The sequence below is a fragment of the Eleutherodactylus coqui genome, chromosome 2 (genome assembly GCF_035609145.1).
Source record: "Eleutherodactylus coqui strain aEleCoq1 chromosome 2, aEleCoq1.hap1, whole genome shotgun sequence".
Lineage (NCBI taxonomy): Eukaryota > Metazoa > Chordata > Amphibia > Anura > Eleutherodactylidae > Eleutherodactylus > Eleutherodactylus coqui.
This window is the reverse complement of record NC_089838.1, coordinates 36,436,080-36,461,700: the sequence shown is the minus strand read 5'-3', so window position 1 is coordinate 36,461,700 and position 25,621 is coordinate 36,436,080. Positions and strand designations below refer to the sequence as shown.

General features: G+C 43.9%; 1 protein-coding gene across 3 annotated transcripts in view; it reads left to right on the top strand.

Moving 5' to 3' along the window:
• LOC136610503 (leukotriene C4 synthase-like) overlaps positions 1–25,621 on the top strand; it is a 76,777-nt gene that overhangs the window by 24,876 nt on the left and 26,280 nt on the right. For 2 of the 3 annotated variants that reach the window (XM_066589733.1, XM_066589732.1), the window contains 3 exons: positions 18,618–18,741; positions 21,813–21,912; positions 23,972–24,042. In XM_066589733.1, coding sequence (XP_066445830.1) covers positions 18,684–18,741; positions 21,813–21,912; positions 23,972–24,042 — 229 coding nt within the window. In that variant the 5' untranslated portion in view covers positions 18,618–18,683. Of the gene's footprint in view, positions 1–12,948; positions 13,002–18,617; positions 18,742–21,812; positions 21,913–23,971; positions 24,043–25,621 lie in introns of those variants that run through there. The other variant, XM_066589734.1, reaches the window with a different exon arrangement.

The window sequence follows — 25,621 nt, the reverse complement described above, 5'->3', positions numbered from 1 at the left end:
CCGTATGCACACTAGGAAGCGATAATAGATAGTTAGCAGGCCTGCTGACCAGGGATAGAGATTTGTGCTGTTAGGAACTGACTTTTTATAGGATATTATTACAAAAGTGCAGGTAATCGTTATTGGATACTGCAAGACATGGAAGAGTGTTCATTATTAACGGACTGTGTGAATTGTGCTGGGAGCTATGCTAAAGGTGAAGACAACGTGGTGTTCCAGAGTCCGCGGGTAGCAGAGGAATGATTCATTTTCGCTGTAAGAGAACAACAAGCATAATGAGTAAGTGTGTCCAAGCTGGAGATAGACCTGAGGTAAATTGGATAAAGTGATGTCAGCGACATTATGCGTCTTGTGTGGAAATGTGCAGCCGCTACGGGGCGGTCTCGTTCTAGGCTACCATCATCAAAGTTGTCATCTCATATCAACAATAATTATGTTGTGCCTGTGACTTGTTCAGGTTCGGTTCAAGATATATGAATCGTGTTTTAAATACATGACATTTAAGTAATTCGTGCCCTTCTATGCAGTAAAACCAGTTTACTTGGTTCAGTAAAGTTTTGTGTTTTTTTTTTAAGTGCTGTCTCTACCTCCGTCTGTCACTGCCACGCCATAACTTAACACCACCCTATTCCATTTCAAATATGTATCTATTACAGCAGAATATGAGAACCAATATAGTAGCCTGCAGACTACGAATATGGAAGAGCTTTGACAATTAGTCCAAAATGCACCAAATCTATTACAAGGCCTTGGTGCAAATCACTCCACCTTTACCCTCTATTTAGGATGACGTAAGATGCATGTCTATACAAGCCGGGAGAGAAGTATGGAATGTGCAGATGCTATTTGCACAGCTGGGTGTGTGTTTAAACACATGCTGGGCTCTGCAAACAACTCATGCTGGACCTTTAACATACAAATGAAGATTATAAAGTGTTAATGGCCACTAATGGCCATTAATACTTTATGCAAAAAGATTGCTAAATTTTTCAATCTTTCAGTCATTTAAAAGAATATATCTGCGTGTAAAGGGGCCCTAAGGATTTAATGTACTGTTACATATGGCGATTATTGCCCAAATAGTTGCTGGAGACAGCAAATTCAGACTATAGTTGTCCTGTGCACATGCAGTCACTGACTGAGCACTGAGCATGAAATTACTCACTTATCAGAGTTGATTGTTTTTTAACTCACCCAAGAACCAAGCCACTATGGGTCCATATAAACAGGCAGTTGTGCATGGATGATCGTTGATGTTTGCAGTGAACGGAGGCAGGCGGCCAGACGAAATCTCCGTCGCACTCTGCCTCCATTCTCTGAACGACTATTGCTGCTGTGTGAATGCACTGGAGCAATAATCAGTGGGATGGTTGTTGGGCACTTGCGTGTAAAGGTACCGTAACTCTCCAAACGTATTCTGTTATTCTGTATGTGTGTTTATTCATATATATTCTGTTATACTGCAGTGGGAACAGAGAACCCTGGAGACTTATTTCATTAGGAAATCAGGTTTTTATTATGCCAGCATGCACCCAGTGAAGTCTCATTTCAAAAAACTGGGTGCCCGGAACAAACAAAAGGAGTACTTTATATAGCAAGACTTAAGGCCCATTTACACGGAGCGATGATCGCTCAAACGACAGTTTGAGTGAAAGCTTTGAGCGATCATTTTGCATAAACTATTAAGTAGCTACTCAGCTACTTAATAGCTTATTAGTGTGCAAATAAAGGCTTAGCTGAATGTAATTAATAGCCGGAAGGCTCTTATCTGCTTTCAGATCCTTTGTTCTCCGACGGAAAACAATGCTAGCAGCACTACCCATGGAGAACTCAGTGTGCGGTCCTGATAAGACCGCAGGCCGATTTTTAGGTTGACCAGAATTTAACGATCAGCTAACAGTGCATGACGGCCGCGTGTTTACACGCAATGATTATGGCTCAAACGATCGCTTTTTAGCAATTTTGAGCGATCATCGCTGCATGTAAATGGGCCTTTACTTTTATTTTCTTATGCAAATATGACAGGTTATGATTGGTTTACATGTTATCACACACTTCTGTTCCACCGTAATTCCAATATTTAGGCAGTCTTCTACCTCTTCTACCATCTTATGCTACCTTTTAACTAAGATACAGATATAAGTATATTTCCTACGTATACAAGAAGCTACTGAAGGGAATATAACTCATGGTTTTTAACATTTATAGAAACCCTTATCTCGATCTGAAACCATGCAGGGTCTGAGTACTTTCCGGGCTTGGTTAACGCTTTACATAAACATTGTCATTTAACCATTTCCTTCCCAGGCCTACCTACCGCAATACCAGCCTGACTAAGAGACTTAAGCAACCTCAAAAGCTTGCTGTAATATTATGTCTTTTTGCTAGCCATTAAAACGTATAACATCTGCAAGATTATTGTGCTTCTCTTAGGTTGCTTTCACACCTGCGTTAAGGCTCAGTTCTGCTCCATTTTTGGAAGAGAGAAACTAAAATTAAACAGAAAAAAGTAAATCTGTTCCCCCCCCAAAGCTTCAGTTTGCTTCCATTCTGTTATGTTTAAGTTTTTTGGGACAGGAGAATAGTGCAGTCTGCAGTGCTATTTTAGGATTTATTTAACCCCTTCTGTTTGGTTACTTTTTTTTTTAAACCCCATTGAAATCAATGGAAAAAAGGCGGATGTTTTTTTTCCATTTTATTTCAGTATCTCTTCTCCAAAAATAGAGCAGAGACAGAAACCCTGAACTGGGCTCTAGCACAGCTGTGAAAGCAGCCATACTGAGAGCAATAACATTTTATAATCGGCTATAGACACATGCACTTAATCATACCTACCACAAAGTAACGTTTTTCCAGCAGCAGTAGATTTGTATTGGATGTAGATCCTATCATTTCTGTAATCATTTATTTTCTATCTCCATGCTTACTGAGGAGGCAATCTCTATCAGCTTTGTTCTGAGCTATTCAGCTGTCCTCCCTCACTCTCAGGGCTTATTTACACGAGCGCATATTGAACGCTGTTTTCACGGCCGGCTGATGTGTGCTATGATCTGATGCATTGGATTCCAAGTGCCCAGCTGGCCAATATAGCACCGGGCAGGAAGGATAGCCCTTTCTGCCTGGAATACGTCGGCCGCTGCATAGACTCCTATGAGAGCCAATGACAGCGTCCGGAAAGGGAGGTTGAAGGGAGTTTAGCAGCGGGACTGCTAAACTCCCTCCCTCTTCTTCCCTCCTCTCTCCTCCCCTCCGTCTGTTTGCAATGGGGGGGGGGAGGAGGGTGGAACTAAGCTCCACCCCTTCGATTGCTGGCTGCCGATAAGGGGCGGGAGCTTAGCTCTGCCCCTATCCCACCCCCTCCCATTGTAAAGAGCCGGAGGGGAGGAGAGAGGAGGTGAGGCGGCAAGGGGGAGCCCGCTTAGCAGAGCTAAACTGTTTCCCCACGCCCAACGGTATCACGGCCTCGGCGTATGTGCCGGGCCTGTGCCATCTGAACGGGCGCACAAACGTTAGATTTGTGCATTCGTTCATGCGCTCTTACGGCACCGGCAAGCACACGTAAAAACACATACGCCTATGTAAATACACCCTCAGACTGTAAGTAAGTTGATAAATGTGACATAGGTTCAAGAAAATCAGACCTATATCGCATTCTTTTTTTTTTTGTGATTTTCCAGTAATTGCATTGTGCTTTAAAAATGCATCGCTGTATATTTTCTCACGTGTTTTTTCACATGTTTCAATTGTTAAGGCCGCCTGCACACGGGCGGAAATCCCGCGGGATTTCCGCCACTGAAAGTTTGCATAGGAGTGCATTACAATACGCACTCCTATGCAGACAGCCGCGGTTTGGCCGCGCGAAATCTCGCACGGCAAACAAACCGCGGCATGTCATATTTTTGTGCGGGGCACGCACTCACCCGGCTGCTGGCTCCGGTCTGCGCATGCGCCGGCTGCGCCGCAGCCGGCACGTGACAGAGCCGGGGCCGCCAGGCGCGGGTGAGTATGCGCTCGTCCCTGCAGGCTCTCGGGTCGGGTCCCGCGGCGAGAATTCTCGCTGCCGGATCCGACCCGCTCGTCTGCAGGTGGCCTAAAATGGAAAAAAGGCATCACACTTGTATGCAAATTGCATGTCATGCAAGTGCGATGGAATTTTTTTTCGTGCTGCCATTCCAAATAATAGGTGATTCTTACACTGGAATTGCTCAAAAACAGGACATTTTTTGATCTACATGAGCCAAGATGCTTGGGTTGCCTGGCTTCTACCTGCCTGCCCAGCCAATCTCTGTCTCGGTTCTTCATCTGGTGCTGTGAACAAGGTGGACCAGAAATATGGAGGAGCTGCAACAAAAGCTGCAAGTGCCTGCTTACCAGAGGAGCTACCTGTTCAGGATAGGCAGGAAAATGTGTATATTGATCCACCCATGAAAGCCACAATGAATGAGCCGGTGATTCAATGCAGCACAAAAGATGATCTCCCTGTACCACCCAAAGCCATCTTGTATGCATTCAGACCAAACAAGCCACCTGGGAAGAGTTTCAGATATAACGCCAGAACAACATGCGACATTACGTAGTTTTGGAGAGGTGCAGCTTGCTTTTGGAACAACCAGCCCTCAAGGTATCTGTGCTGCTACTTTGTATCGCCCTGAAGAAAGGGGTGGACACCTCCCTATAAAGCTGTTGCGGCTTGTCGGTTGCGATAGTGTCGTGGCATGGTGGCCTCGATGCAGGCCAAGACCTGTCACCTTGTTATGCAGGACAAAGGTTGTGCAGAGACTGCTGTGTGCTGTCTCACTTTGCTACATGATGCATGGTGGATTAGTCATGCCTGGGGGAAGGTTGAAGGTGTGCTTCTCTAATTGCTGTGTTAGTCCTCAGGTGTGGAGTAGCTTTATATTCTCACCCCTCCTTTTGCTCATTGTTACTTATTCAGCTCCATAGAGGAGTAGTGGAGAGTGGAGCTTCTCTGTGCTTGGTGTACTGTGACTTTCAGATAAGTTGCTGCAGTTTACTTCTCAGTTATATTTTCTGTTTTCATTTCTGTATTGCGTTGCTGTTTGGTTCATCGCTGCAGGGGCCTCTATAAGGACAATCAGTGCCCAGGAAGAAGACCGTGGGGCCGCCTCTATTGAGGCAATTACTCTGCTTCTAGGCAGGGACCCTTCACCCCTCCTTCCTTAGCTAGGGCCAGGCTTCCTTCTCCCTGGAGTGGTGCTACTGTTCAGCATAGCATGGTGGACATCTCTTTTCAGCAGTGTGTACGTTCTCTGTCGCCATGCTGAGCATAGTACTCCTGTGACGCACGGGCTTCGCATACTGTTTTTCGTACTCCTGTTGTGGTGCGCACTGCTTCTACAGTGCATAGTAGTATTCAACTGCAGCGGTTGTGAACGTCACCCTGCGTCCATGTTGAGCGTGGTGCTTGTGTGCTGTACAGACATGACAGGAGCAAGATTGGGCCTATGAAATTAAAACCAACAATATCAGACTGTGCTTTAATAATGCTCATCATTGGCTCTATTGCCAAGGCAAACAAGAGCGGTGGAAGAGGATACCCCTGACGTGTTCTTCTATATTGGGAGAAAGTAGAGTCAAACTCCTATTCACTATTATACTGGCTTTAGGATCTGCATAAAGTTATGTGGTAAAGATAGGCCAAATGCCATTTTCTGCATTACCTACCATAAGAATAACCATTCAACAGTGTTGAAGACTTTGGCATCATCTAATGAGCACAACACCCTTCTCCCATTATTTATTGGCAGGTATAAATAGAGATAGAGTCTATGGATATTCGTCACTGTGGACCTGGATGGTATAAATCCAGTCTGGTCAGAATGTATCAATGAAGAAATAACCCAAGATAATCTAGTAGCTAAGACCTTTTAATATCTATAGATAGTAAAGATATTAGTCTGTAGGATCCATTAAGAGGGGGGTCCTTTCCGGGTTTTGGTATAATAGTGAATACCACTTCCATCATAGAGGCAGGTAATCTGGGCAACATCACTTTGCCTTCCAGCTGAGCCATATAAGAAATTTGGTGAGCTATGCCCAGGGTCTTATTATTAGGTAATGACTCCACAGTTTTCTGTAATTCTTCCAATAGAATGGGGAAATTCTTAGTAGTCTCGCTGTGAAGCATTCAAATGAGGTAAAGCTAGAGGTGCCCAATAGAGGTCAATTTCTTCTGCACTTTTTTGTATCTTAGAGAAGTACAATGAAGCATAAAAGTAATGAATTATCTCCTTAATTTTAGGGGTGTCAGTTTTACCAACTCCCAAACCATTATATAGCCTAGTAATATAGGGGGAGCCTAAATAAGCCCTAGCAATAACCACTAACATATGACCCATTTTTTCCTCTTCTTCAAAATAGCCTTTCTGAAGAGAAAACCCTTGGCATCAGTTTCTAAATCATATTTGTTTAGCATCTATTGTGCTTTCTTCCAATCAGACAGGGCACCTGGAGTACCTGTATTTCTAAAGGATGCCTCTGTCTCTGCCAGCTACCTGCTCCAACTTCCTTTGTTCCTTTTAATATAGTTAACAGTTTCATAAGAATACCTATGAGGCAGGCCTTCATCGTGTCCCACTCAGTGCATACATTAACAGATCTGTAGTTCAGGACGCTGGTAAGGAGAGATTCTATTTCAGTGTTCTAAAGTTCTGCTACAGAGCTTCGTCCTTTCCAGGCTATGCACGGGACCAAACGCTCAACGAAGGAGCAACATTCACAGATACAGAGAAGTGAGTTTCAAAGTATTCCATACTTCTCCAGCAGCTTCACTGCCCGACCTCTACAGAGACATCACTTGCTGTTTAAAACTAATATGATGGTGAGAAAAAGTATCTCACTACCTTCATCCATAAAGCTCTCCATAGCACCGCGCCACCCTACATCGCTTCCCTCATCTCAATTGACCACCCAGCCTGCACCCTCCACTCTGCTAATAAAAAAACAGATTAAGTGCCCCTTTAATTCGAACCTCTCTTCGCCTCCAAGACTTCTCCAGAGTAGCACCAGTCTTCTGGAAAGCATTACCCAAAACTATCCGGACAATCCCTGACACACAAAACTTCAGGCGTGCTCTAAAAACGCACCTCTTCAGGGAAGCATACAACATCTCCTAAACCAAACCCCTCTGTACTTCACCTGATAACATGCTCCCTGTCCAACTGACTGCAATCCCTGTTAGTCACAATCAACCGTCCCCCTGCAGTCATACAGATTCAGCCATCACATGGCTTACATCTGACTATTGTCTACTAGTATTGCTTCTCACCAGGGGCGTATATAAAGGCTCAGGGGCCTGGGTGCCAAAGTTCAGCTTGGGCCTCCCCCACCACTTGTACTCATACCTAAATCCTGCTGCATACAGCTGCAAAACAAATTTCCATACATGATCTGGTCCCTTGGCATCATTTTTCCAAACATGACTCATTTCCTGCAAAATATGAAAATTTGTTTGTAGCCCCTTAGGCCACTCTCTCACACATACATGCCACTTTTTACTGCTTTTAGCACAGTGTCCCGAGTGCTGTGCTAACTGCTGTACAACACTCCCATTGATTTTAATGGGGTTACTCAGGCCTGAGCTTGAACGGCTGTTTCTAACACCGCAATTGTCGAGAGATATCTGTTCTATTTTTGCAGTTTTTAACGCACCTCCTCACCCATCACAACAATAGGGGGATATTAAAAAGCGTTGTACTATGCGTTCAAAAACTGCCACTCTAAATTGTGATAGAAATGCCATATTTTCAAGCTGCCTTTTGTGAACACAGGTGTGAGAGTGGCCTTAGGGTGTGTTTATATTTTTTGTTGTACTTTTGAGCTACAATAAAGAAAAACACAGTAAAAAACTGCATTTGGTATTCAAAGACCTCATACATTTTTAAGAATCTGCATACACTATTAAAAACCGTATGTGTTTTGATGCATTTTTTAAATTATGTGTAAAGTGTGTAATTATATACAGTAAATACAGGGAGATGTATAGCTTTTAACAGTCGTAGAGAGAAAGAGATGATGAGATAGATATGAGAGAAATACAGATAGGTGATAGATAGATATAGATAGGAGACAGATAGATATATAGATACAAGATAGATAGGAGACAGAGAGATAGATATGCAAATATGAGATAGATTTGAGATACACACATATATAAAAACATACATACATACATATACACACGCATATAAATATATATGCCCAAACACACACATACACACATACCCCGTGGCCTGGACGGCTTTTTCATGTAATGGCAGCAGGACAGGCAGCCACAGCTGCCGTACAGCAGGAGGCAGGGGCAGCATGATGATGATATCACTGTGTCCCACCCCGTGACAGGCCATGTGGCTGCTTTCCTCCTCTTCTCTGCTTCCTCTGTGGCTGGTCGCACTGCCGGCCATGTGACCGGTGTTGTGCTGCAGACAGTGCGACCAGCTGGTAATGCACTGAACGTGCATATGTATATGGTGGAGGGTGGCCTCTGGGCTCCCTCACCGCAGGGGCCCGGTCGCCATTGCAACCCCTGCGACCCTGACGGCACACCTATGCATCCCATATGCTCCACATCGTCATACCGTGCAGATCTCCAGTCCCTTTACCTTCTGTATCACCCCATTATTTCTAGTATGTAAGCTCATTGGAGCAGAACCCTCACCCCTATTGTTTCCATCAATTGATTACTTCATGTAACAGTGTTTTGTATCTTTGTATTTTGCATCTGTTCTCCCCTGTTTTGTAAGCCTTTATTATAAATTCTCACAGTTTATTAAACCATTTCTGAGAAAAACTCTTGGACTCACTCACTATGGGGCATATTATGTCGCCCTTGTATGTTCTGTACTTAGCGGGCAATGTGTGTGACTGAGCCTACATGCAAACCCATCTGCTACTGTATAACCCGGAACCTCTCTGCCTCGTGAACCAAGTTGCTTTGGTTGGCTGACTTCTCCTACCCGCCTAGACAATCCCTGCCTGGGTTCTACATAGCAGGGACTATTCACATGCAATATATCTTATGCAATATATATGTGTGTGTGTATGTATATGATATAATTTGTAATTCCATTATAGGAACTCCCAAGGCCATTGGGGCTATGGGTGCACTAGTTTATGAGCTTTCCATTAAGTTATTGTGGTTTGGAGGCTGACTTTATTTTGGATTCATTCCAGTGAAGCACTGGCTCTATGTGGTGATTGAAGACTTAGAAATAAACCACAATTTTCTTGGGATTGCAGCAGCGTTTCTTCCAAAGTTCCTCAGAATTTGATGCATTCATTTCGCTTCAACATAAAACAAGCCTTGTAGTGCCTGCTGCTGAGAAACAGCATTATATCCATAGCACAATGCTGGCCGAAAAGCTTAGAGGATTTCTGGCTATAGACATTTATGGTATATTGATTGGATTTGCCATACATGTTTGAGCAATAAGGAGGATCCCTGGGACCTGTACTGATGGTTTTATGGTCGAGATGGAAAAACCCAGCCCTATGTTTCTGACCACATGTTGGAAACAGCTGAGCAGTCCAGCCTAGCACTGTTTGCATAGGTCTTATTGAAGTGCATGAGAGCTATAGAAACAGTGTAGCACAGCGCACCATGCTCTTTCTGTAACTCCCCAAGTTACGGAAATGGCATAGCATGCTGTGCTATGTTGTATCTGTAGCTTCCATTCACTTCAATAAGACCTATGTATATAGCGCTGAGCTTAAAGGGGTTTCCCAGTGAAATACTATTGATGAGCTATCATCAGAATAGGTCATCAATAGTTGATCAGCTGGGGTCTGTTGCATGGGAACCCAACCAACCAGCTGAACGGGCGCAAGCTGTCGGCTTCACTATAAGGACGTTAGTGCGACCTCCAACCTCTGTGTATTTGGAGCGGAAATCTCCGAACCGACCTCCCGTGTAGTGGCGAATGCTTGTAATTGCAGACACAGCTCCAATTGTTTTTAATGAGAGCCGTGCCGGCAGTTACAAGGAGGTAGGTGCGGGGGCTTCCACTCCAACCTCTGTGTTATTGGGGCGCTAACAGCCTGAGCAACGGACCCCAGACGATCAATTATCCTAAGGATCGATCATCAATAGTATTTCCCTGGAAAACCCTTTTAAGTGCTTGGCTGTTTCAGTAGACTCCAGTTGTGTGGCTGATAGAGATGAGCGATAGTACTCATTAAGGGCGATTTCGCAATCAAGCATCGCTATTTTCGAGTACCTGGCTACTCGGGTGAAAAGATTCGGGGGGCGCCGGGGGTGAGCGGGGGGTTGCAGAGGGGAGTGGGGGGGGGGGGGGAGAGAGCGAGAGAGCTCCCCCTTTTCCCCACTGCTACACCCCCACTCCATCATGCCACCCCTGGCGCCCCCCGAATCTTTTCACCCGAGTAGCCAGGTACTCGAAAATAGCGATGCTCAATTGCGAAATCGCCCTTAACGAGTACGTTCACTCATCTCTAGTGGCTGATAACTATAGTTTCCTGTCTTGGCTATGAAAAACCAGGATGGGAATTCTCCTTTAACTCAGTTATGTGACTTTAGTTGACTATTATAAATATGTTTGATATCACTTTATATTATGTACATGTATGGCTTTGTAAAGAATGCGTTTCAATTCATTGCCATTCAATGTTGTTACATTCAAGGGTTGGGGGGGGGGGGGGGGTGGTGGTGTTAATTCATAGGCTCTTAAATAAGGTCCTGAAATGTCATATACTGTAGTTTTATGTTTCATAACTGTCCCAGGGAAAAGGTGACCTTTGATGCTCATTCCAACAGATTAGAGTTCAGTTTCAGTTTGTAAACCCTAATGGAATCTTACATTCTTACCGCTGTCCTCTTGCTATGGATAGAAAGGCCAGTTGGTTTTTAAGACCTAGTGGATCAATGACTGTGAGATATAAAGTAAGATAATATATTATATAGTATGATACAACATATTAATCAATTTAGCCTGCTACAGGGCTTCATTTGCAAGTAAGTGAACCCTTTGGAATTACTTGGATTTCTACATTGATTACTAATAAAATGTCACAATTATAGACAAACACAATCTAACTAGACTAAGAACACACAAACCGTTGTACCATTCATATCCTTTATTGAGTACAGGGAAGGGAAAAGAGTAAGCGAACCCTTGAATTTAATAACCTGCACTTCTCTCTTTAGCAGCAACCCCCTCCACCGAACGTTTCTTGTCATGTAGATGCAAATAAGATCTAAACAACCTTGTGGTAATAGTTTGAACCTTTCCTCCTGAAATCTGCTTCAGTTAATCAATATTTCTGAAAAGCTGTCTTCAGGTCTTGCCACCGCATCTCAATAGGGTTAAGGTCAGGGCTTTGCCATCCTAAAATATAAAGCTTCTTTTTCGACCATTCTTCAATGATTTACTTGTGTTCTTGTCATCCAATGTCTCTGCAGCTGAAGGTCACGGACTGCTGCCCTTACTCCCTCCCGTGAAATGTTCTGATACACCCTGACCCAGACTTAACTCTGCAGTTAAAGGAGATGTCCCGAGGCAGCAAGTGGGTCTATACACTTCTGTATGGCCATAATAATGCACTTTGTAATGTACATTGTGCATTAATTATGAGCCATACAGAAGTTATAAAAAGTTTTTTACTTACCTGCTCCGTTGCTGGCGTCCTCGTCTCCATGGAGCCGACTAATTTTTGGCCTCCGATGGCCAAATTAGCCGCGCTTGCGCAGTCCGGGTCTTCTGCAGTCTTCTATGGGGCTCCGTGTAGCTCCGTGTAGCTCCGCCCCGTCACGTGCCGATTCCAGCCAATCAGGAGGCTGGAATCGGCAGTGGACCGCACAGAAGAGCTGCGGTCCACGGAGGAAGAGGCCATCTTCAGCGGTGAGTAGAGAAGTCACCGGAGCGCGGGGATTAAGGTAAGCGCTCCGGTGAGCTTTCTTTACCTCCCTGCATCGGGGTTGTCTCGCGCCGAACGGGGGGGGGGGGTTGAAAAAAAAAAAAACCCGTTTCGGCGCGGGACAACCCCTTTAACACCCTTATTCACCACCCCCACGCCTATTCTTCACCCTCTTAACAAACTTCCCATTATGCTAACTAGAGATGAGCGAACGTACTCGGTAAAGCACTACTCGTCCGAGTAATGTGCTTTATTCGAGTACCTCCCCGCTCGTCCTGAAAGATTCGGGGAGCGCCGCTGCTGACAGGTGAGTTGCGGCGGGGAGCAGGGGAGAGCGGGCGGGAGAGAAGGAGAGAGAGATCTCCCCTCTGTTCCTCCCCGCTCTCCCCTGCAGCTCCCCGCTCCGCGGCGCTCCCCGAATCTTTCAGGACGAGCGGGGAGGTACTCGGATAAAGCACATTACTCGGACAAGTAGTGCTTTACCGAGTACGTTCGCTCATCTCTAATGCTAACCCTTTAACCCCTTAAGAACAAGGCCTATTTTGGCCTTAAGGACTGAGCCTTTTTTTTTACAAACCTGACACCTTTCACTTTATATGGTAATAACTTTTGAATATTTTGAATATTTTGGAATGTACTTCAATCACATGTGTATGTCGGCGGCGTAAACATTTCCGTTTGTTTTGTGTCAATGTGCCAGAAAACATTGTTCACCAAGTGTTGTATGATGCTATTCAATGCTAATATGACTTTTGAATGCTTTTCCCTATCAACATGATTCTGAGATGGGTTGGTTTTTTTGTGACATATTGTAGTTTATTGTTAAATTTTCAAATTTTTTTTGTTAAAAGGTCGTTCACCATGCAGTAAAATAACTAGCAGACATATATTCAGCTTTTCCCCACGTCCTGCTGTGTCCACCGCTCCAGGTCTCCCCTCTGATGTCACATTTACAGGCTGCCCCTATCTATTTACAGAACGGCAACCAATGACAGAGCTTAGAGCTCGATCCTCTGTTAATGGCTGCAGCACCCGTGACGTCCCGTAAACCGGACGGGATTGCAGCCTGTAAACAATTACCAGAGCGGAGGACTAAGCAGCGTTGAGGGGTGAGTATATGCTGGTTAGTTATTTTACTGCATGGAAAATGACCTTTTAACAAAAAAGCTACTGAGAAAACCCCTTTAAGGGCTCTTACGCACTAGCGTTTTTTTTGTTTTTTTTTGCTGCGATTTCGCTGCATTTTTTTTTTCTCTCCAAATGTCAATGAGATGTTCTAATGTTAAAATCGCATCGCACAAAAATTGCAATTTTTGTGCTTTGCAATTTTAACATTAGAAAGTCCCATTGACATTTAGAAAAAAAACGCAGCGAAGAAAAAACACTAGTGGGTAAAAGCCCTAAGTCAGAACCTTGGCTCCTGAACTGACCTTATCTAGTTCTCTGATTACCCCAATCAGCTGGCTATTGCCAGTTTTGTGCTGCCGGATTCTAATATTGCCTTGCCACTTGGTCTTGTCTACTCTTACCTCTTGTGCTGTACTTGGATCCCAGCGTCAGCCTTCTTTTCAAGACAAACCTGCATTATCCTTTTGATACTTTGTCTGGAATCTGTAGTACCTTTTTTCCTGATACTTGTAGTACTACACCAAGTGACGCACTGAAAGATGGCGGAATGTCATGTTTTTTGTCATTTTATTTCACTTAGAATTTTTTTAAAGTTTTTCAGTACATTATATGGTACATTGAATAGCACCATTGAAAAATACAACTCGTCTTGCAAAAAACAAGCCCTCATACAGCGACGTCGATGGATAAATAAAGGAGTTACGATTTTTTTAAAAGGGGGGAGGAAAAAAATGAAAATAGGGGAAAAAAAGGGACATGACATTAAGGGGTTAAAATAAAATTTTAACATTTAGAGTGGTGGGGCAGATAATGGTGTGAAAGCAAAAACGCCATACTCTCCTTTCCAATGGCCTCCTCCATTCAGCGCCACCGCTGTGGCCTACACCGATAGAGTATCAGTGTATGTGGGAGGAGAGGAAGACTCCAGCCCCACCATGACCAGAGCTTGCAGTCCAAGCTAGATGATTGGTGTAGTCCTGATCAAAGAGTGAGAGTCTGGAGGTCCTCGCTTGGGAGGCTGTAGCCTTGTGGGCGCTAAGTAGTGTTTGAGTCTGTTAAACCCTTGTGTTTGCAACATTTTAAGATAAAGTACTCTCCTGTGAAAAGAGAGGATAGACACATGATATACAGAAAAAATGTGTGCACTGCAAAAATTGTGTCACCTACGTCTGTCAACTGCCATGCCATTTATAACCCCAAGCCTGCATTAGACAATCATCAGTCCGGCAAGTAAAGATTCAAGCTCCAGTCCCAGAGTCGCAACGAAACACAAAAGCCGAACTTGCAGCTGCTGAATTCCTAAATTTCTACAGGACTTTTTTTTTTTTTTAAAGCATTCCAGAGAATCAAAAGGAAACACACCTAGACATACAAACTCCATGTAGATGCTGTCCTTGGTCTGAATTACACCCAGGACCACAATGCTGCACGGCAGAATGGCCAACCACTGAACCAGTGTGCTACTAATGTCTATAATGTGCGATAATATAAGTTCTTTCATAGAAGTGCAACAAGGGTCCCGATGAGATTTATATAGTCAGCAATAAAAGTGTAAGAGAAGGCATACATTCCTGTTGCTTCAGCGCTGACATTTCCTGCCTCCTTGTCCTTGCTTGCAGGAAGGTCACTTCTCCATTTCCTGGAGATAGTTACACAGCTTAACGGGATCTTGGTGCAGAATAAAAAGAACATAAATGAGCTCTGCCGAAAGCTGCTTTTACATTTGTGTTCGGGGAGCAGGAAAGGGGACTACCCTGGCCGATCGGTTTAGTCTTATGCTGGAACTGAACAGTGCCAAATGGGCCCCATTGACTATAATAGAGTCCGCTCGGTTTCTGCTCGGCTGCCTGGCATTTAATGCAGAGCTATTTTTTTCCAGTATTTTGTACAGGGTCTGCGATGGAAGCTCCGAATGGAGGTTGCAGCACAGATGTGAACCCAGCCTGGAGATCCCCAGGGTTATACGACAGTCCAGCATTCTTATACAGCAACCAGCCTATTCTGTATATTTTTTGTAGAGAAGTCCTCTTTAGCTATGCAACTAGATGAAGACGGTGCTGAGAAATTCATCTTCAGCTAACTAACTGCATACCAAAACAGTGAGCGCCAGCTGTGCCTGCAGTGTTCTCTCTGGTGTAGGCACAGCAGTGCATCCTTTTCTATAGAACACTCCTGTTACTATCTCCCAGTGCTGTGAAGTGAAGATGTCCTATGTCACTGACAGTTTCCCCTCCTCAAAGCATACCCATTACCTGCTGAACCTGATGCACTGTATGCAAAATGTACAGAATAGGCTGACAAAATATATTGCACAAATTCGTATGCAACGTGCGACAAGCGGGAAGAGGCCTGCACTCTCTGAGTGGATTCTAAGGAGTGGCTGAGGAGCTGTGTCATGATGGCGATGAGTGAAGTGCTCTCTATATATTCGTGTACACAAATGAAGGTAGACAATAGGATATAGCCGACTAATGGAATTAGGTGAACATGACACCAGTGCCTGACGTAAAAGATCTTGGTAGAGAAATAATACTAACACACTCAATATTTGAGTAAACTGCAGGCACACCATTTAATGTTGAACATGGCAGTCTGCAAAACTGCATTAAACAATAGAACTTGCATATACACAGTTTAAACCTTGATACATACACAGATAAACTAGTCCTAGGGAGGCAGCACCTGAGAGTCCTGGGAAGGCTATTGAGAAACTGACTAGGACTGATTAAACCGCTATCAACCCAACTAACAGTTTTCCTAGCTAAATGAGCTAAAATTCTCCAGTACTCACTGGATTGGGATTGTCTGAAGGATGTCTCATCTCTGCAGCTTGCAATTCCGCAACTGTGTTGGCTGTTTGGTGGAAGCCTGGATAGAAGGCACGGCTAGGAAGGATTTCAGATCATGACAGCAAACACAGGCTTCCCTCAGCATAGTGAGTGATTGATTAGCTACACGCAGGGTTTTTTGGAGTGGTAAGTAAGCTTCTTCTAGTTACAGGACAGGGGGAGGGATGCCAGCTTGGATGTGGCTAGCTCCACCCCTCACACAATCAGGGAGCTTCTTTCTTCTGCTGGGTGACATGATCTATGGCAGTGGAAAGTCCTTCAACCACATACAGGGATTTCCCCTAGGTCTTTCAACAATTGTTTTACAGTGAAATGACTAAGTTAAAAATAGCTATTTGGTTCCCTATTCTGGTGCCATCTTCTTATTAAATGAAATCCAGCATCACTACCCTTTGCTGAATGAGCTGGAGTTAGGACAGTTGCTCTTGACTTGCAGTCAAGTACTTTTATACTGTAGTGCCACACTTCAGGTCGCTACACTTATAATTGCTTATTATGTATATTTTTGGAAAGAATAACAGCTAGGTTACTTTTTAATTAAACTTTCTATTTCTCAACTAAATTGACAGTATGAATACCAAGATCCGATTTAGTCTGGTTTCACATAAGCATATTGTGGGTGTAGATTTTCGCCCTTACTACGTATGAGTGTCCCGGCCAAACTGCGGGTCTACTGACGCACTCATAGTGTCATATTAGTTGCAGTAAAATCAACCTTTGGCAGAAGCATAACTTGAAGCCCTTAGGTTCCGAAGCAAATCTATGACAGGCACCCGACTACCATCTTTAATTTATACCACTGGTGTCTTTTTATGTAGCAGAGGGGACTCAGGGCTTTTTAGGCACCAGAGTCCAAATGTGACGGTTAGCCCAGCACTCCCTATAGATATCCATCTGACTTTAGAATGTGTTACTTAATTTTTTTTTTTTCATCAAAGCAGTTTGGATACTTAGTGCTCATGCCCACGAGTGTCGCTGGATACTCATGTGAATTTATGCCGCGAAGTACCGCAATATTAAACAAAAGTGCCTGCAAGTGATCAGGAATTTCGGCGGTCTCCTTTAGTGTTTATATTAATGGAGACCTCCTGCGGCGTTAATCCGTGGCCAATAGAACATGCCATGATTTATTTCTCGCTGCAGAAATCTGGGGTAGAATTCCGCATGTGAGCATAAGCAGGCAGAAAGCTATTAGGTTCAAAAGAACCTAATAGCCGCGGAATGGACACGCATATTTCAGCCGCGGGAAATGTGGTAGAAATCTGGGCATTCACCCTCAAAGTGCTGCAATAGAAAGGGTTACCAGAGCTAATAGATGTGCAAACTGGGAGAAAAAGTTACACAGTGGAGCTGGACACAGATCTCTAAAAGTCTTGAATCTTCATACAGATCTCCTGTATATTTATTAGATGCGCCCTGCAGATTAACCTCTTCCCGTTCCAGGACATACATTTACGCCCTGCAGCATTGGGGTATGTATGAAGAGAGATCGCGGCGCGACCTCTCTTCATACAGCGCGGGCGTCAGCTGTTTATTACTGCTGACACCCGCGGGCAATACCTTCAGTCATACAGCATTACGTCATATTGCAGGAGCGACTAAAGCATCACATTGAGAGGAGAGGGGATAACTTGAAATTCTGGTACAAAACCTTTAATGTTCAGTGCTTGTGTTTTAGATTTGCAAGTATTTGCTCTTTCGAGCTTCCTATATGCTCTAAATAGAATTGACCAGCATTGTAGTTGCTAATGATGCATGTTGTCTCATTAATCATTCAACACTTGTGTAATGGTTAGCGGTTAATGCTTTTATTGAGCAGTAGTACATGGAATCTTTGTATGACCAAGGACCACAGGAGTTGGTCTGAAATGTATCACACTGTTCCTATGCTCACTATCTGCTTTAATTTTAATATTTCTACCAAGATTAAATAAAGATATTTTATGTATGGATCATCTTTTTGCTAATCATCAGTCTTGAAACTGTGAACTTTAGAAGTTCGTTTTGGTCCAAATTAGTTTGAACTGAGCCAGAACTTCACCAATACCCCTGCAACTGGTGTGTAAAACAGTCCTAGAGCCATAAGTCTTTCTTCTCTGATTGGTTGGCAGTGTTGTCTTGCAGCGTGGGGTCCCAGGTCACATCTAACCAAGGATAACATCTCTGTGGAGTCTGTATGAATGTTTGTAGAAACCCATGGAAACATCCATGCAGATGTTGTCACTGGTCAGATTTGATCCTAGGACCCCAGTGCTGAAGGCAACAGAGTGCTAACCACTGAGCAGAAAAGGAATTTTAAGTTTGACCTGAAACTGGGTTGACTGCTTTGGTTTACTCAACTCTAGAGGCAAGATAATGCTCACCTGTTAGGGAATAGTTTACTGCTACTGACCGTACAACACAACTTTACAAAAAAGCTGTAGACAAAAGCTATACCCCCATTTCTGACAGAGATGAAACTTTTGACTTGTCTAGCAGAGAGGTGTCTCGCATGTGTATCATGGATTGCTATGGGGGACTGTAATTTCTATCATTAAAAACAGGATTTCATATTTGCAAGATTTTCCAAGCTGCCAAGTATCCTCTTGTGTAATCCCAAGCATTTCTGGAAATTAACAGTGTCTTCCACATATTTCCTATTATTGATTCAAATATTGCGCTGCCAAATATGGAGAGCTTGGCTAGATTTCATCCTTCAGCTACAATATTTACGATGAAGTCCTAATTTTTGTATCCCTTATCTTCTAGTGTGAACATTGAAAGCTTTCACCACCATCTTGAAGAACACCGGAATTCTTGTGTCTTCAAGCCACCATGTTGCATGATATTGTCCTATTGGGTGCAGTCACATTACTTGGCGTTTTGGAGCAAGGTATAATACGCAATACTGTAAATTCCTTTTTTTTCTTGGTTTCATATTTGCAGTTTTATATTATTGCTACTCTATGTATCATTGACATTTTATGTTATTAGTTTACCCTTTCCAACTCCTTGCAGCTGTTTTAGCCTTCATCTCTTAGTTAGTGGAACCCTCCTTTTCCTATCCCAAATTTACAATCAAGTAGTTTACATTAATACCAGATCTAAAACTAATTTGGCCCCTTTAAAATGAACATAACTTGTACTCAATAGTCGCAGTTCACAGTACAGTCGTGCCTCAGCTTGCAAGCTTCTTGACTTGCGATCAGGCTCTCTCCCGCAGTTTTGCTCTGATTTAAGAGCAAAAACTCAGGTTACAAGCCTGCTCGCAAGTCAAGAAGCTCGCAAGCTGAGGCTCGCAGGGGGTTTAATACTCACCTACTGCCGGCGTTCTGGTCCTTGCGATGGCCTGTGGCGCTGCCACATCCTCCTCCACGCCGACAGAGCATTTCTTCCTGGAAGCTGAGCTTGAATACCCCGCCTCCAGCAAGCTAATGCTCTGATTGGTTAATCCAGCGCCGCGTCAGCCAATGAAAGACGGCGCTCGGTTAACCAATCACAGCCATTCAATGATGTAAGATAGTGGAAATGCTGCCTGCTCCCCCACTGAAGAGAATAAGCAGTTGCAACCACTTGTCTGGGTGTTCCATGAGATGGAGTTGGGCCCTGCCCACTTGTAAAATGTGGATTGTGTCATCACAAGCTCCAGCCCCTGTTGTAACATGGACAAGAGGCAGCTAGCACATTATGGTCCGAAGGACTGGATAAGAAAGGACAAGATAGAGATGCAGCAGATGCCTTACTCATTCGGGACTGAGAGGAGGGCGCCTGTATGATCACCATATTGGGCAGACTGAGCTGCATGTGCCATGTGAGCATCCACATCCCTCTTCTGGGAGTATGGGGAAGGCCCCCTTCAGTGCAAAGCAGAGGGTCCCTGAGAGTGAGGACCTTGCCAACAGAAGGACCCCAGGGGGTCAAGTGTAGGTTCCTGAGAAGGTCTTCTGTGGTGGCTGCTACAGCTGGTAAAGTTGAACAACTCAATAAAGTCTGTTAAGGCCAAACTGGGCCGAGTGAAAAGGCCCAGAAGAGCTAGGGTCCAAGTAAACCAGTAAAGGCGTGTGCAGCTGCTACACAGGTGAAAGTAATGAGTTACACCTGCAATGATGCCCACAGATAACCAGTGCAACCAGCTCACCAGAGCAGACGGCCCGAGGGAGAGCAAGCAGGAACCAGTAGACCCTAGTCCCTGGCTGCAGAGTAAAGACGTCATCACTGTGGCTGCAGATTAAGCCAGATGACCAATAAGAAAGACCGAGCCTGGAAGACCAAAAAAAAAAAAATATAGTATGTAAGGCCAAAAAAACATATGTCCATCCAGTGCAGATTATTTACCAAGATGAAGATTATTGATGCAGAACATCAGTGTGTGGGAGGAGAGGGACATGAATGCTATCTTTTCTCGTTAGGGAGAGCACCTAGAAAGTGAATGAGTGAGGAGACTTATAAGGCCATTCATGCTCCTCTGGGTAATATGCAAATAAGGCAGATGGAACAATACCTCTGCAGCGCCACCTATTGGAAGGCAGCATTCCTGCATGTCAATGTTAGACTCTTTACACAAGCCTTGTAACAATGACTGGGAATTGAAAGCCAAGCCAGAATCCATACACAGACAGCTGCCCCTCATCAGTAGGTTTCTGGTTTGGCTAGTGAGAGGGAGGCTCACTCTCTGCAGTCACCCAGTACTTACCGAGTCTCCGAGTCAGCAGGTGAACAGGGAGTCTGCTGTATCAGAGAGTTCCCATGCAGGACTACATAAGACACTGTATCCTTGTTGTAGTGTTCAGGTCTGTTAGATTGTCATGTTGATACATTGTAACAGGAGAGACAATACCCCTCTTGATCCATGTCACACCAGCCAAGCTAGAAACCTACTGCACACTGATGAGGGGCAAACACCCCGAAACAGCTGTCTGTGTGTGGTTTACTGACTTGGTTTCCTATTCTCTATCATTGTTTTACAGACTTGTTAAAAAGTCGTAAATTGATGTGAAGGAATGCTGCCATCCAATAGGTGGCGCTGCAGAGGTGTTGTTCCATCTACCTTATTTACATTGTGTAAAGTACTGTATGATGTGCCCTTCTATAGAGTGACGAAGAATGTGAATATGTGCAGTAAAGTATTCATGGGTGCTGCACAATCTGTCTCACATCTGTCGGTCCACTGCCGTAACACCATCCCTGCATTACACCCCTGTGTGAATGGGCCGTGAGTTTTGCTGTAAAGCATAACTCTAAATACTGTTAAGCAGCTGAGGCAAGACAGCCAACCCCATGGTCATGTACAGGCAGTACAATAAAAAAAACTGCAATCAAAGAATAAAATTATAGTAGAAAAATTGAAAACGTTTTACTATGTGGTTTCATTTCCTAAAACATATGAGTGACACGTTCCTTTAACCCAGCATGGGGATCCTTCATTATCAGGATCAGTGAGGGGCTCGGCAGTCAGAGAATGCCATCACTTTTGGAGATGGGAAATCCCCTCTAAACACTTGAATATCCTAGTATTCCCTGTGCAGTTGCTGCCATAGTGGAGTCTGGACATGTTGGACAGGGAGTGGGTAGTTGGATTTGTCGTTTCACACACAGTTTTATTTGGAAAAATCAATGTAGTTTTTTTTTAGCAGTTTTCTGAATCAAAAGCCAGCAGTATATTAAAAAAGAATTAGAAATATAAAGGAAGGATACACCTCTCCCTCCTGCTGGATTCATTTCTGGATTTGACTCAAAAAGTTGCATCCAAAACCATAGCTGTGTTTTTCCAGAAATGCTAGATGAAAATTATTTTTGTTTTTAGAATCTGCTATGTAATTGCTTATATCAGCAGGTCTGTTTTTTCTAATATGCCAGCAGTAAGCATTGAATATATATCCATTGGTCAATATCAATACTGTAAAGTTTTGCTATAGGTGAACTAGTAAAAATGCACGGATATTTTTTTTCTTTCTTTTCTTGCAGCATTTTTTGCCCTGCAGGTCATTGCAGCCCGGAGGAAGTACAATGTGTCCCCTCCAAATACATCTGGGCCCCCAGATTTCGAAAGAGTTTTCCGGGCTCAGTAAGTAGTTGTTTGTTGAAATGCACCATAATTTAACAAATTACTTATCTGTACTTCTACTGAAGACCGGGGTGATCAGACCTCATCCTTTAGACCTCTAACACCGTAGCATATCTATGTGTCGGACATGAAATAAACAGACTACACACAGGCAGCATATGGCCTATAATATTCAATGAGGCAGCACACATTACCCAGTTTTTTTCACATGGACACTGACTACGTGAAAAGACCCACTGCATGTCCTATTATTGTCTGTATCACAGATGAGAATTAGGACAGGCAAATGCATGTCAGTATGTCGGTGCTCCATGTATCGGGCAGCACACGGACAGGGGTGCACCTGGCCTAACTTTCTTCTTTACTCACTTCTACTCCGGCAATGATGCAGGTAAATTTTTTCCGGACACATCCAAATGAAGTACTATTTAAATCAGGGTCCAGCTTCACAACCGTTAGGAAAAAGACAAGTTCTCTTTATTTTATTTATTAAGGAACAGATGAATGTGGCTGAACTGCAAAACCAGGCACAGCCTATGGATAGATGTGGCACCATCTCTGAAAAAAAAAGTTAACCGTTCTTTCTTATCTTTACCTCCTTTAACTAAACATTTCTACTCAATATGGATGAACATCTACTTTGGAGATCTAGGTGTCTCCATTGTAAGGGGTCGTTCACACTGGGAAATTCGCGCAGCTAACTTATATGTCCCAAAAAATCTCAACTATTAGACAAAGGGATTTTAGCCATGCAAAAAACACGCACCTGAAAAAATAGGACATTAGCAACTGAAATTCCCTGCTGCATGCAAAAATAGGACCCGACCTATCTTTGATGCGCGATGTGCAGGAGTTTCCATAGAGTCCTATAGGGGCTGGATAACAATGGAGGGGGTGGGACATTAGCTAAACATTCCAATTGTTAAGTTTAAACTTCTAAACAACTGGAATAGGAGAAGAAGGGAGATAAGGGGGGGGGGGGAGTGCTGCTCCGCCGCTAAACCCAGAAGCATATTTTAAATGTCCCACTGTAAGCTCTTGTTAGACCCGTGGAGATAAGGGGACCCCCTGGGGGTTCCCTACATCGTCCAGGGGCTTCCCCTCTTGTCAGCGGGGACTAACAGAAATTTACAGTGGTACTTTTTAAACATGCTGTTCAGCTGTCCCCGAACTCCGAACAGCAGTGCATTCTTTTGCCGCTTATTAGCGTTGTTTATCAGTGGAGAATGAGGAATTCCCTGTAGCAGGGAGAAAAGGAATTACCCTGCAGGGAGAATGCCCAGTAACAGGGAAGAGAGAGGGGGTGGGGCTAGAGGGATTCCCTGAGAGCAAGGGAGGGGCTAGAGGGAATCACTCCCCTAGCCCTACCGTCTCTCTCCTTGCTATGGGTGAATCCCTGGGAGAAACGCTCTCTTTGCTATAGGGGAATCCCTGGGAGAACCTCTTTAGCGCCGCCCACTCTCTCTCCCTGCTATGGGGGAATCCTTTGGGGGATCCTCTCTATCCCCACTCTCTCTCTCCACACTATGGGGGAATCCCTCGAGGATTGCCTCTAGCCCTGTTCTCTTTATCTCCCAGCCATGGGGAAATCCCAAAGCCCCAAAGGGGGTTCATCTCGCTCTCCTTTCAGAGCAGCACTTTTAAAAAAAACACACTGCTCTCAATTGTGCGAATGACTTTCACGTTAATTAAGCTTTGGACTTCTGCGTGGAAAAATCCCCAGTTCATGCAATTTTTTTTTTTGACACGGCTAACTTCTGCGCAATTTGCCTGCCTGTGTGAAGGAGCCCTAACAGACTACAAACAAACCATGTGCAGTGTAATCTTACAGTCATATTGTCATCCATTTCTCACCTACCTCTTACTAATCTATCAAACATTAGTACAAAGTAAAGGATGGATGAGAATGGATATGACAGCAGGATCAAACTAAATATAATTAGTCTCTAGTCTGTTATCAGGAAGCAGAGATCTTAAACTGGTGCAGAACTGAAGTACAACATACCGTTTATTGGAGTATTTTTAGCTGTTCTTTCTGATTGTGAACTCTTCTTTGCAGGGTTAACTGCACAGAATACTTCCCTCTGTTCCTTGCTGTGCTCTGGCTGTCTGGGATCTTCTTCCATCAAGGTGAGATCAGGGTTGCCAACCTGTCTATATATGAATACAGTACTCATAAAAAAATGACTCGCCGACTTCTTAAAATAGTTTCCTGCAGCTGAATATCTGATCTTATGCTTTTTGATACTTCTTACTATTTGAATTAGGAGGAAGAAATCTTCTCTAGTTTTAATGGGAATTTGTTTTACATGCAATCCTTTTTGTAACTTTTTTTTACAATATACATTTTGCAACATTTTACTGAGACATTCTAATACATCAGTATACAGAAATAATGCTAGGCTTTGTTCACAAGAACAGAAATATAGAATGTTAGCCAGTGGCAGATCTGTTACATGGTGGATACAACACAGGTGGACTGATCCTATTGACTATAATAGGGTCTGACGGGGTTTCGCCATAACGTCTGGCATTTTACAGTAAGCTGTGATATGCTGTTGTGGATTTTGCATCTGAAGCTCCGAACAGAGCCACCATGTCACGTCTGGTAAAACTAGTTAGTACAACTGAAGGTGACAAATTCTGTAGCTAAACTCAGAGTCTAACTGGTGGACAAATAAATGGGTTAATTACAGTGTAACATAGGAGTCTTTAACTTACTGTAACTAGAAACCATGGCAATGGCAATTAAATGTACCAGAACCACCCAAACCGGACCGGGCTCTCAAATGGAGTGCCTGCTCTGAAAAGGGCGACCCCACTGCAGAAGAGAAGCCAAGACCAACTGGTGACACCGATCTCTCAACGCCAATCCACAGAGTATTTAGGTTTGGGCACGGAGCTGAATGCTAACGGAACTTTGGTTTAGGTTTTTTTTTACAAGAACAATGCTACAAACTGCGCTACTCTTGCTGTCAAAAATAATGGATTGACCAGTGGAAAACCCAATAGAGGATGCGAATATTCATGTGAACGCACTCTGAAACATTAGAAATTTAAAAAAACTATGCTACTTTTAAAAATGTTATTATAAATTGCTTTTCTTTCCTTTCACTGAGCCGCCTGCACATGAAGGGGTCAGACTCCACATGCCGGAGCCTGCAGTGGAATCCGACCCTGTGCCTGGCCGGTGTCCACACGTACCTGTCTTTTCTGTTCTTTATCTGTACTGCGGATGGTCCATACGGCTTGACGTCGCACCTGCGCAGTACAGTTGTATTCTTTTAAAAAAATTTTTCCTGCGCCGTCGCTAGGTGATGACTCTGAATCAGCAACCTGTCCGCAATGTTAATTGCGGATGGGCCGCAGGTTGGACGGCTTCCATTGACTTCAATGGAAGCCGTCCATGTGGACACCGCACGAAAGTAGAGCATGTTGCGTTTTTTTTTTTTTCCTCAGCTCCAGAATTGGCTTCTGCAAATGTGCAGGAAAAAGAGTTTTTGCATAGTATGCCATGGATGGTATTGGCTGCGGATCCGCTGTGCGGATGCCGACTGCGGATTCTGAAATGCAAATCCATTCGTGTGCAGCCGGCCTAAAGGAGAGCCGTGCTTTAATTAAGTGGCAATGGACCGTTTTTGCCACCTGAATCCTCTAGTTTGTGATCATGTGAGAATTTTAGTAATATTTCTAATAATGTGATATTACT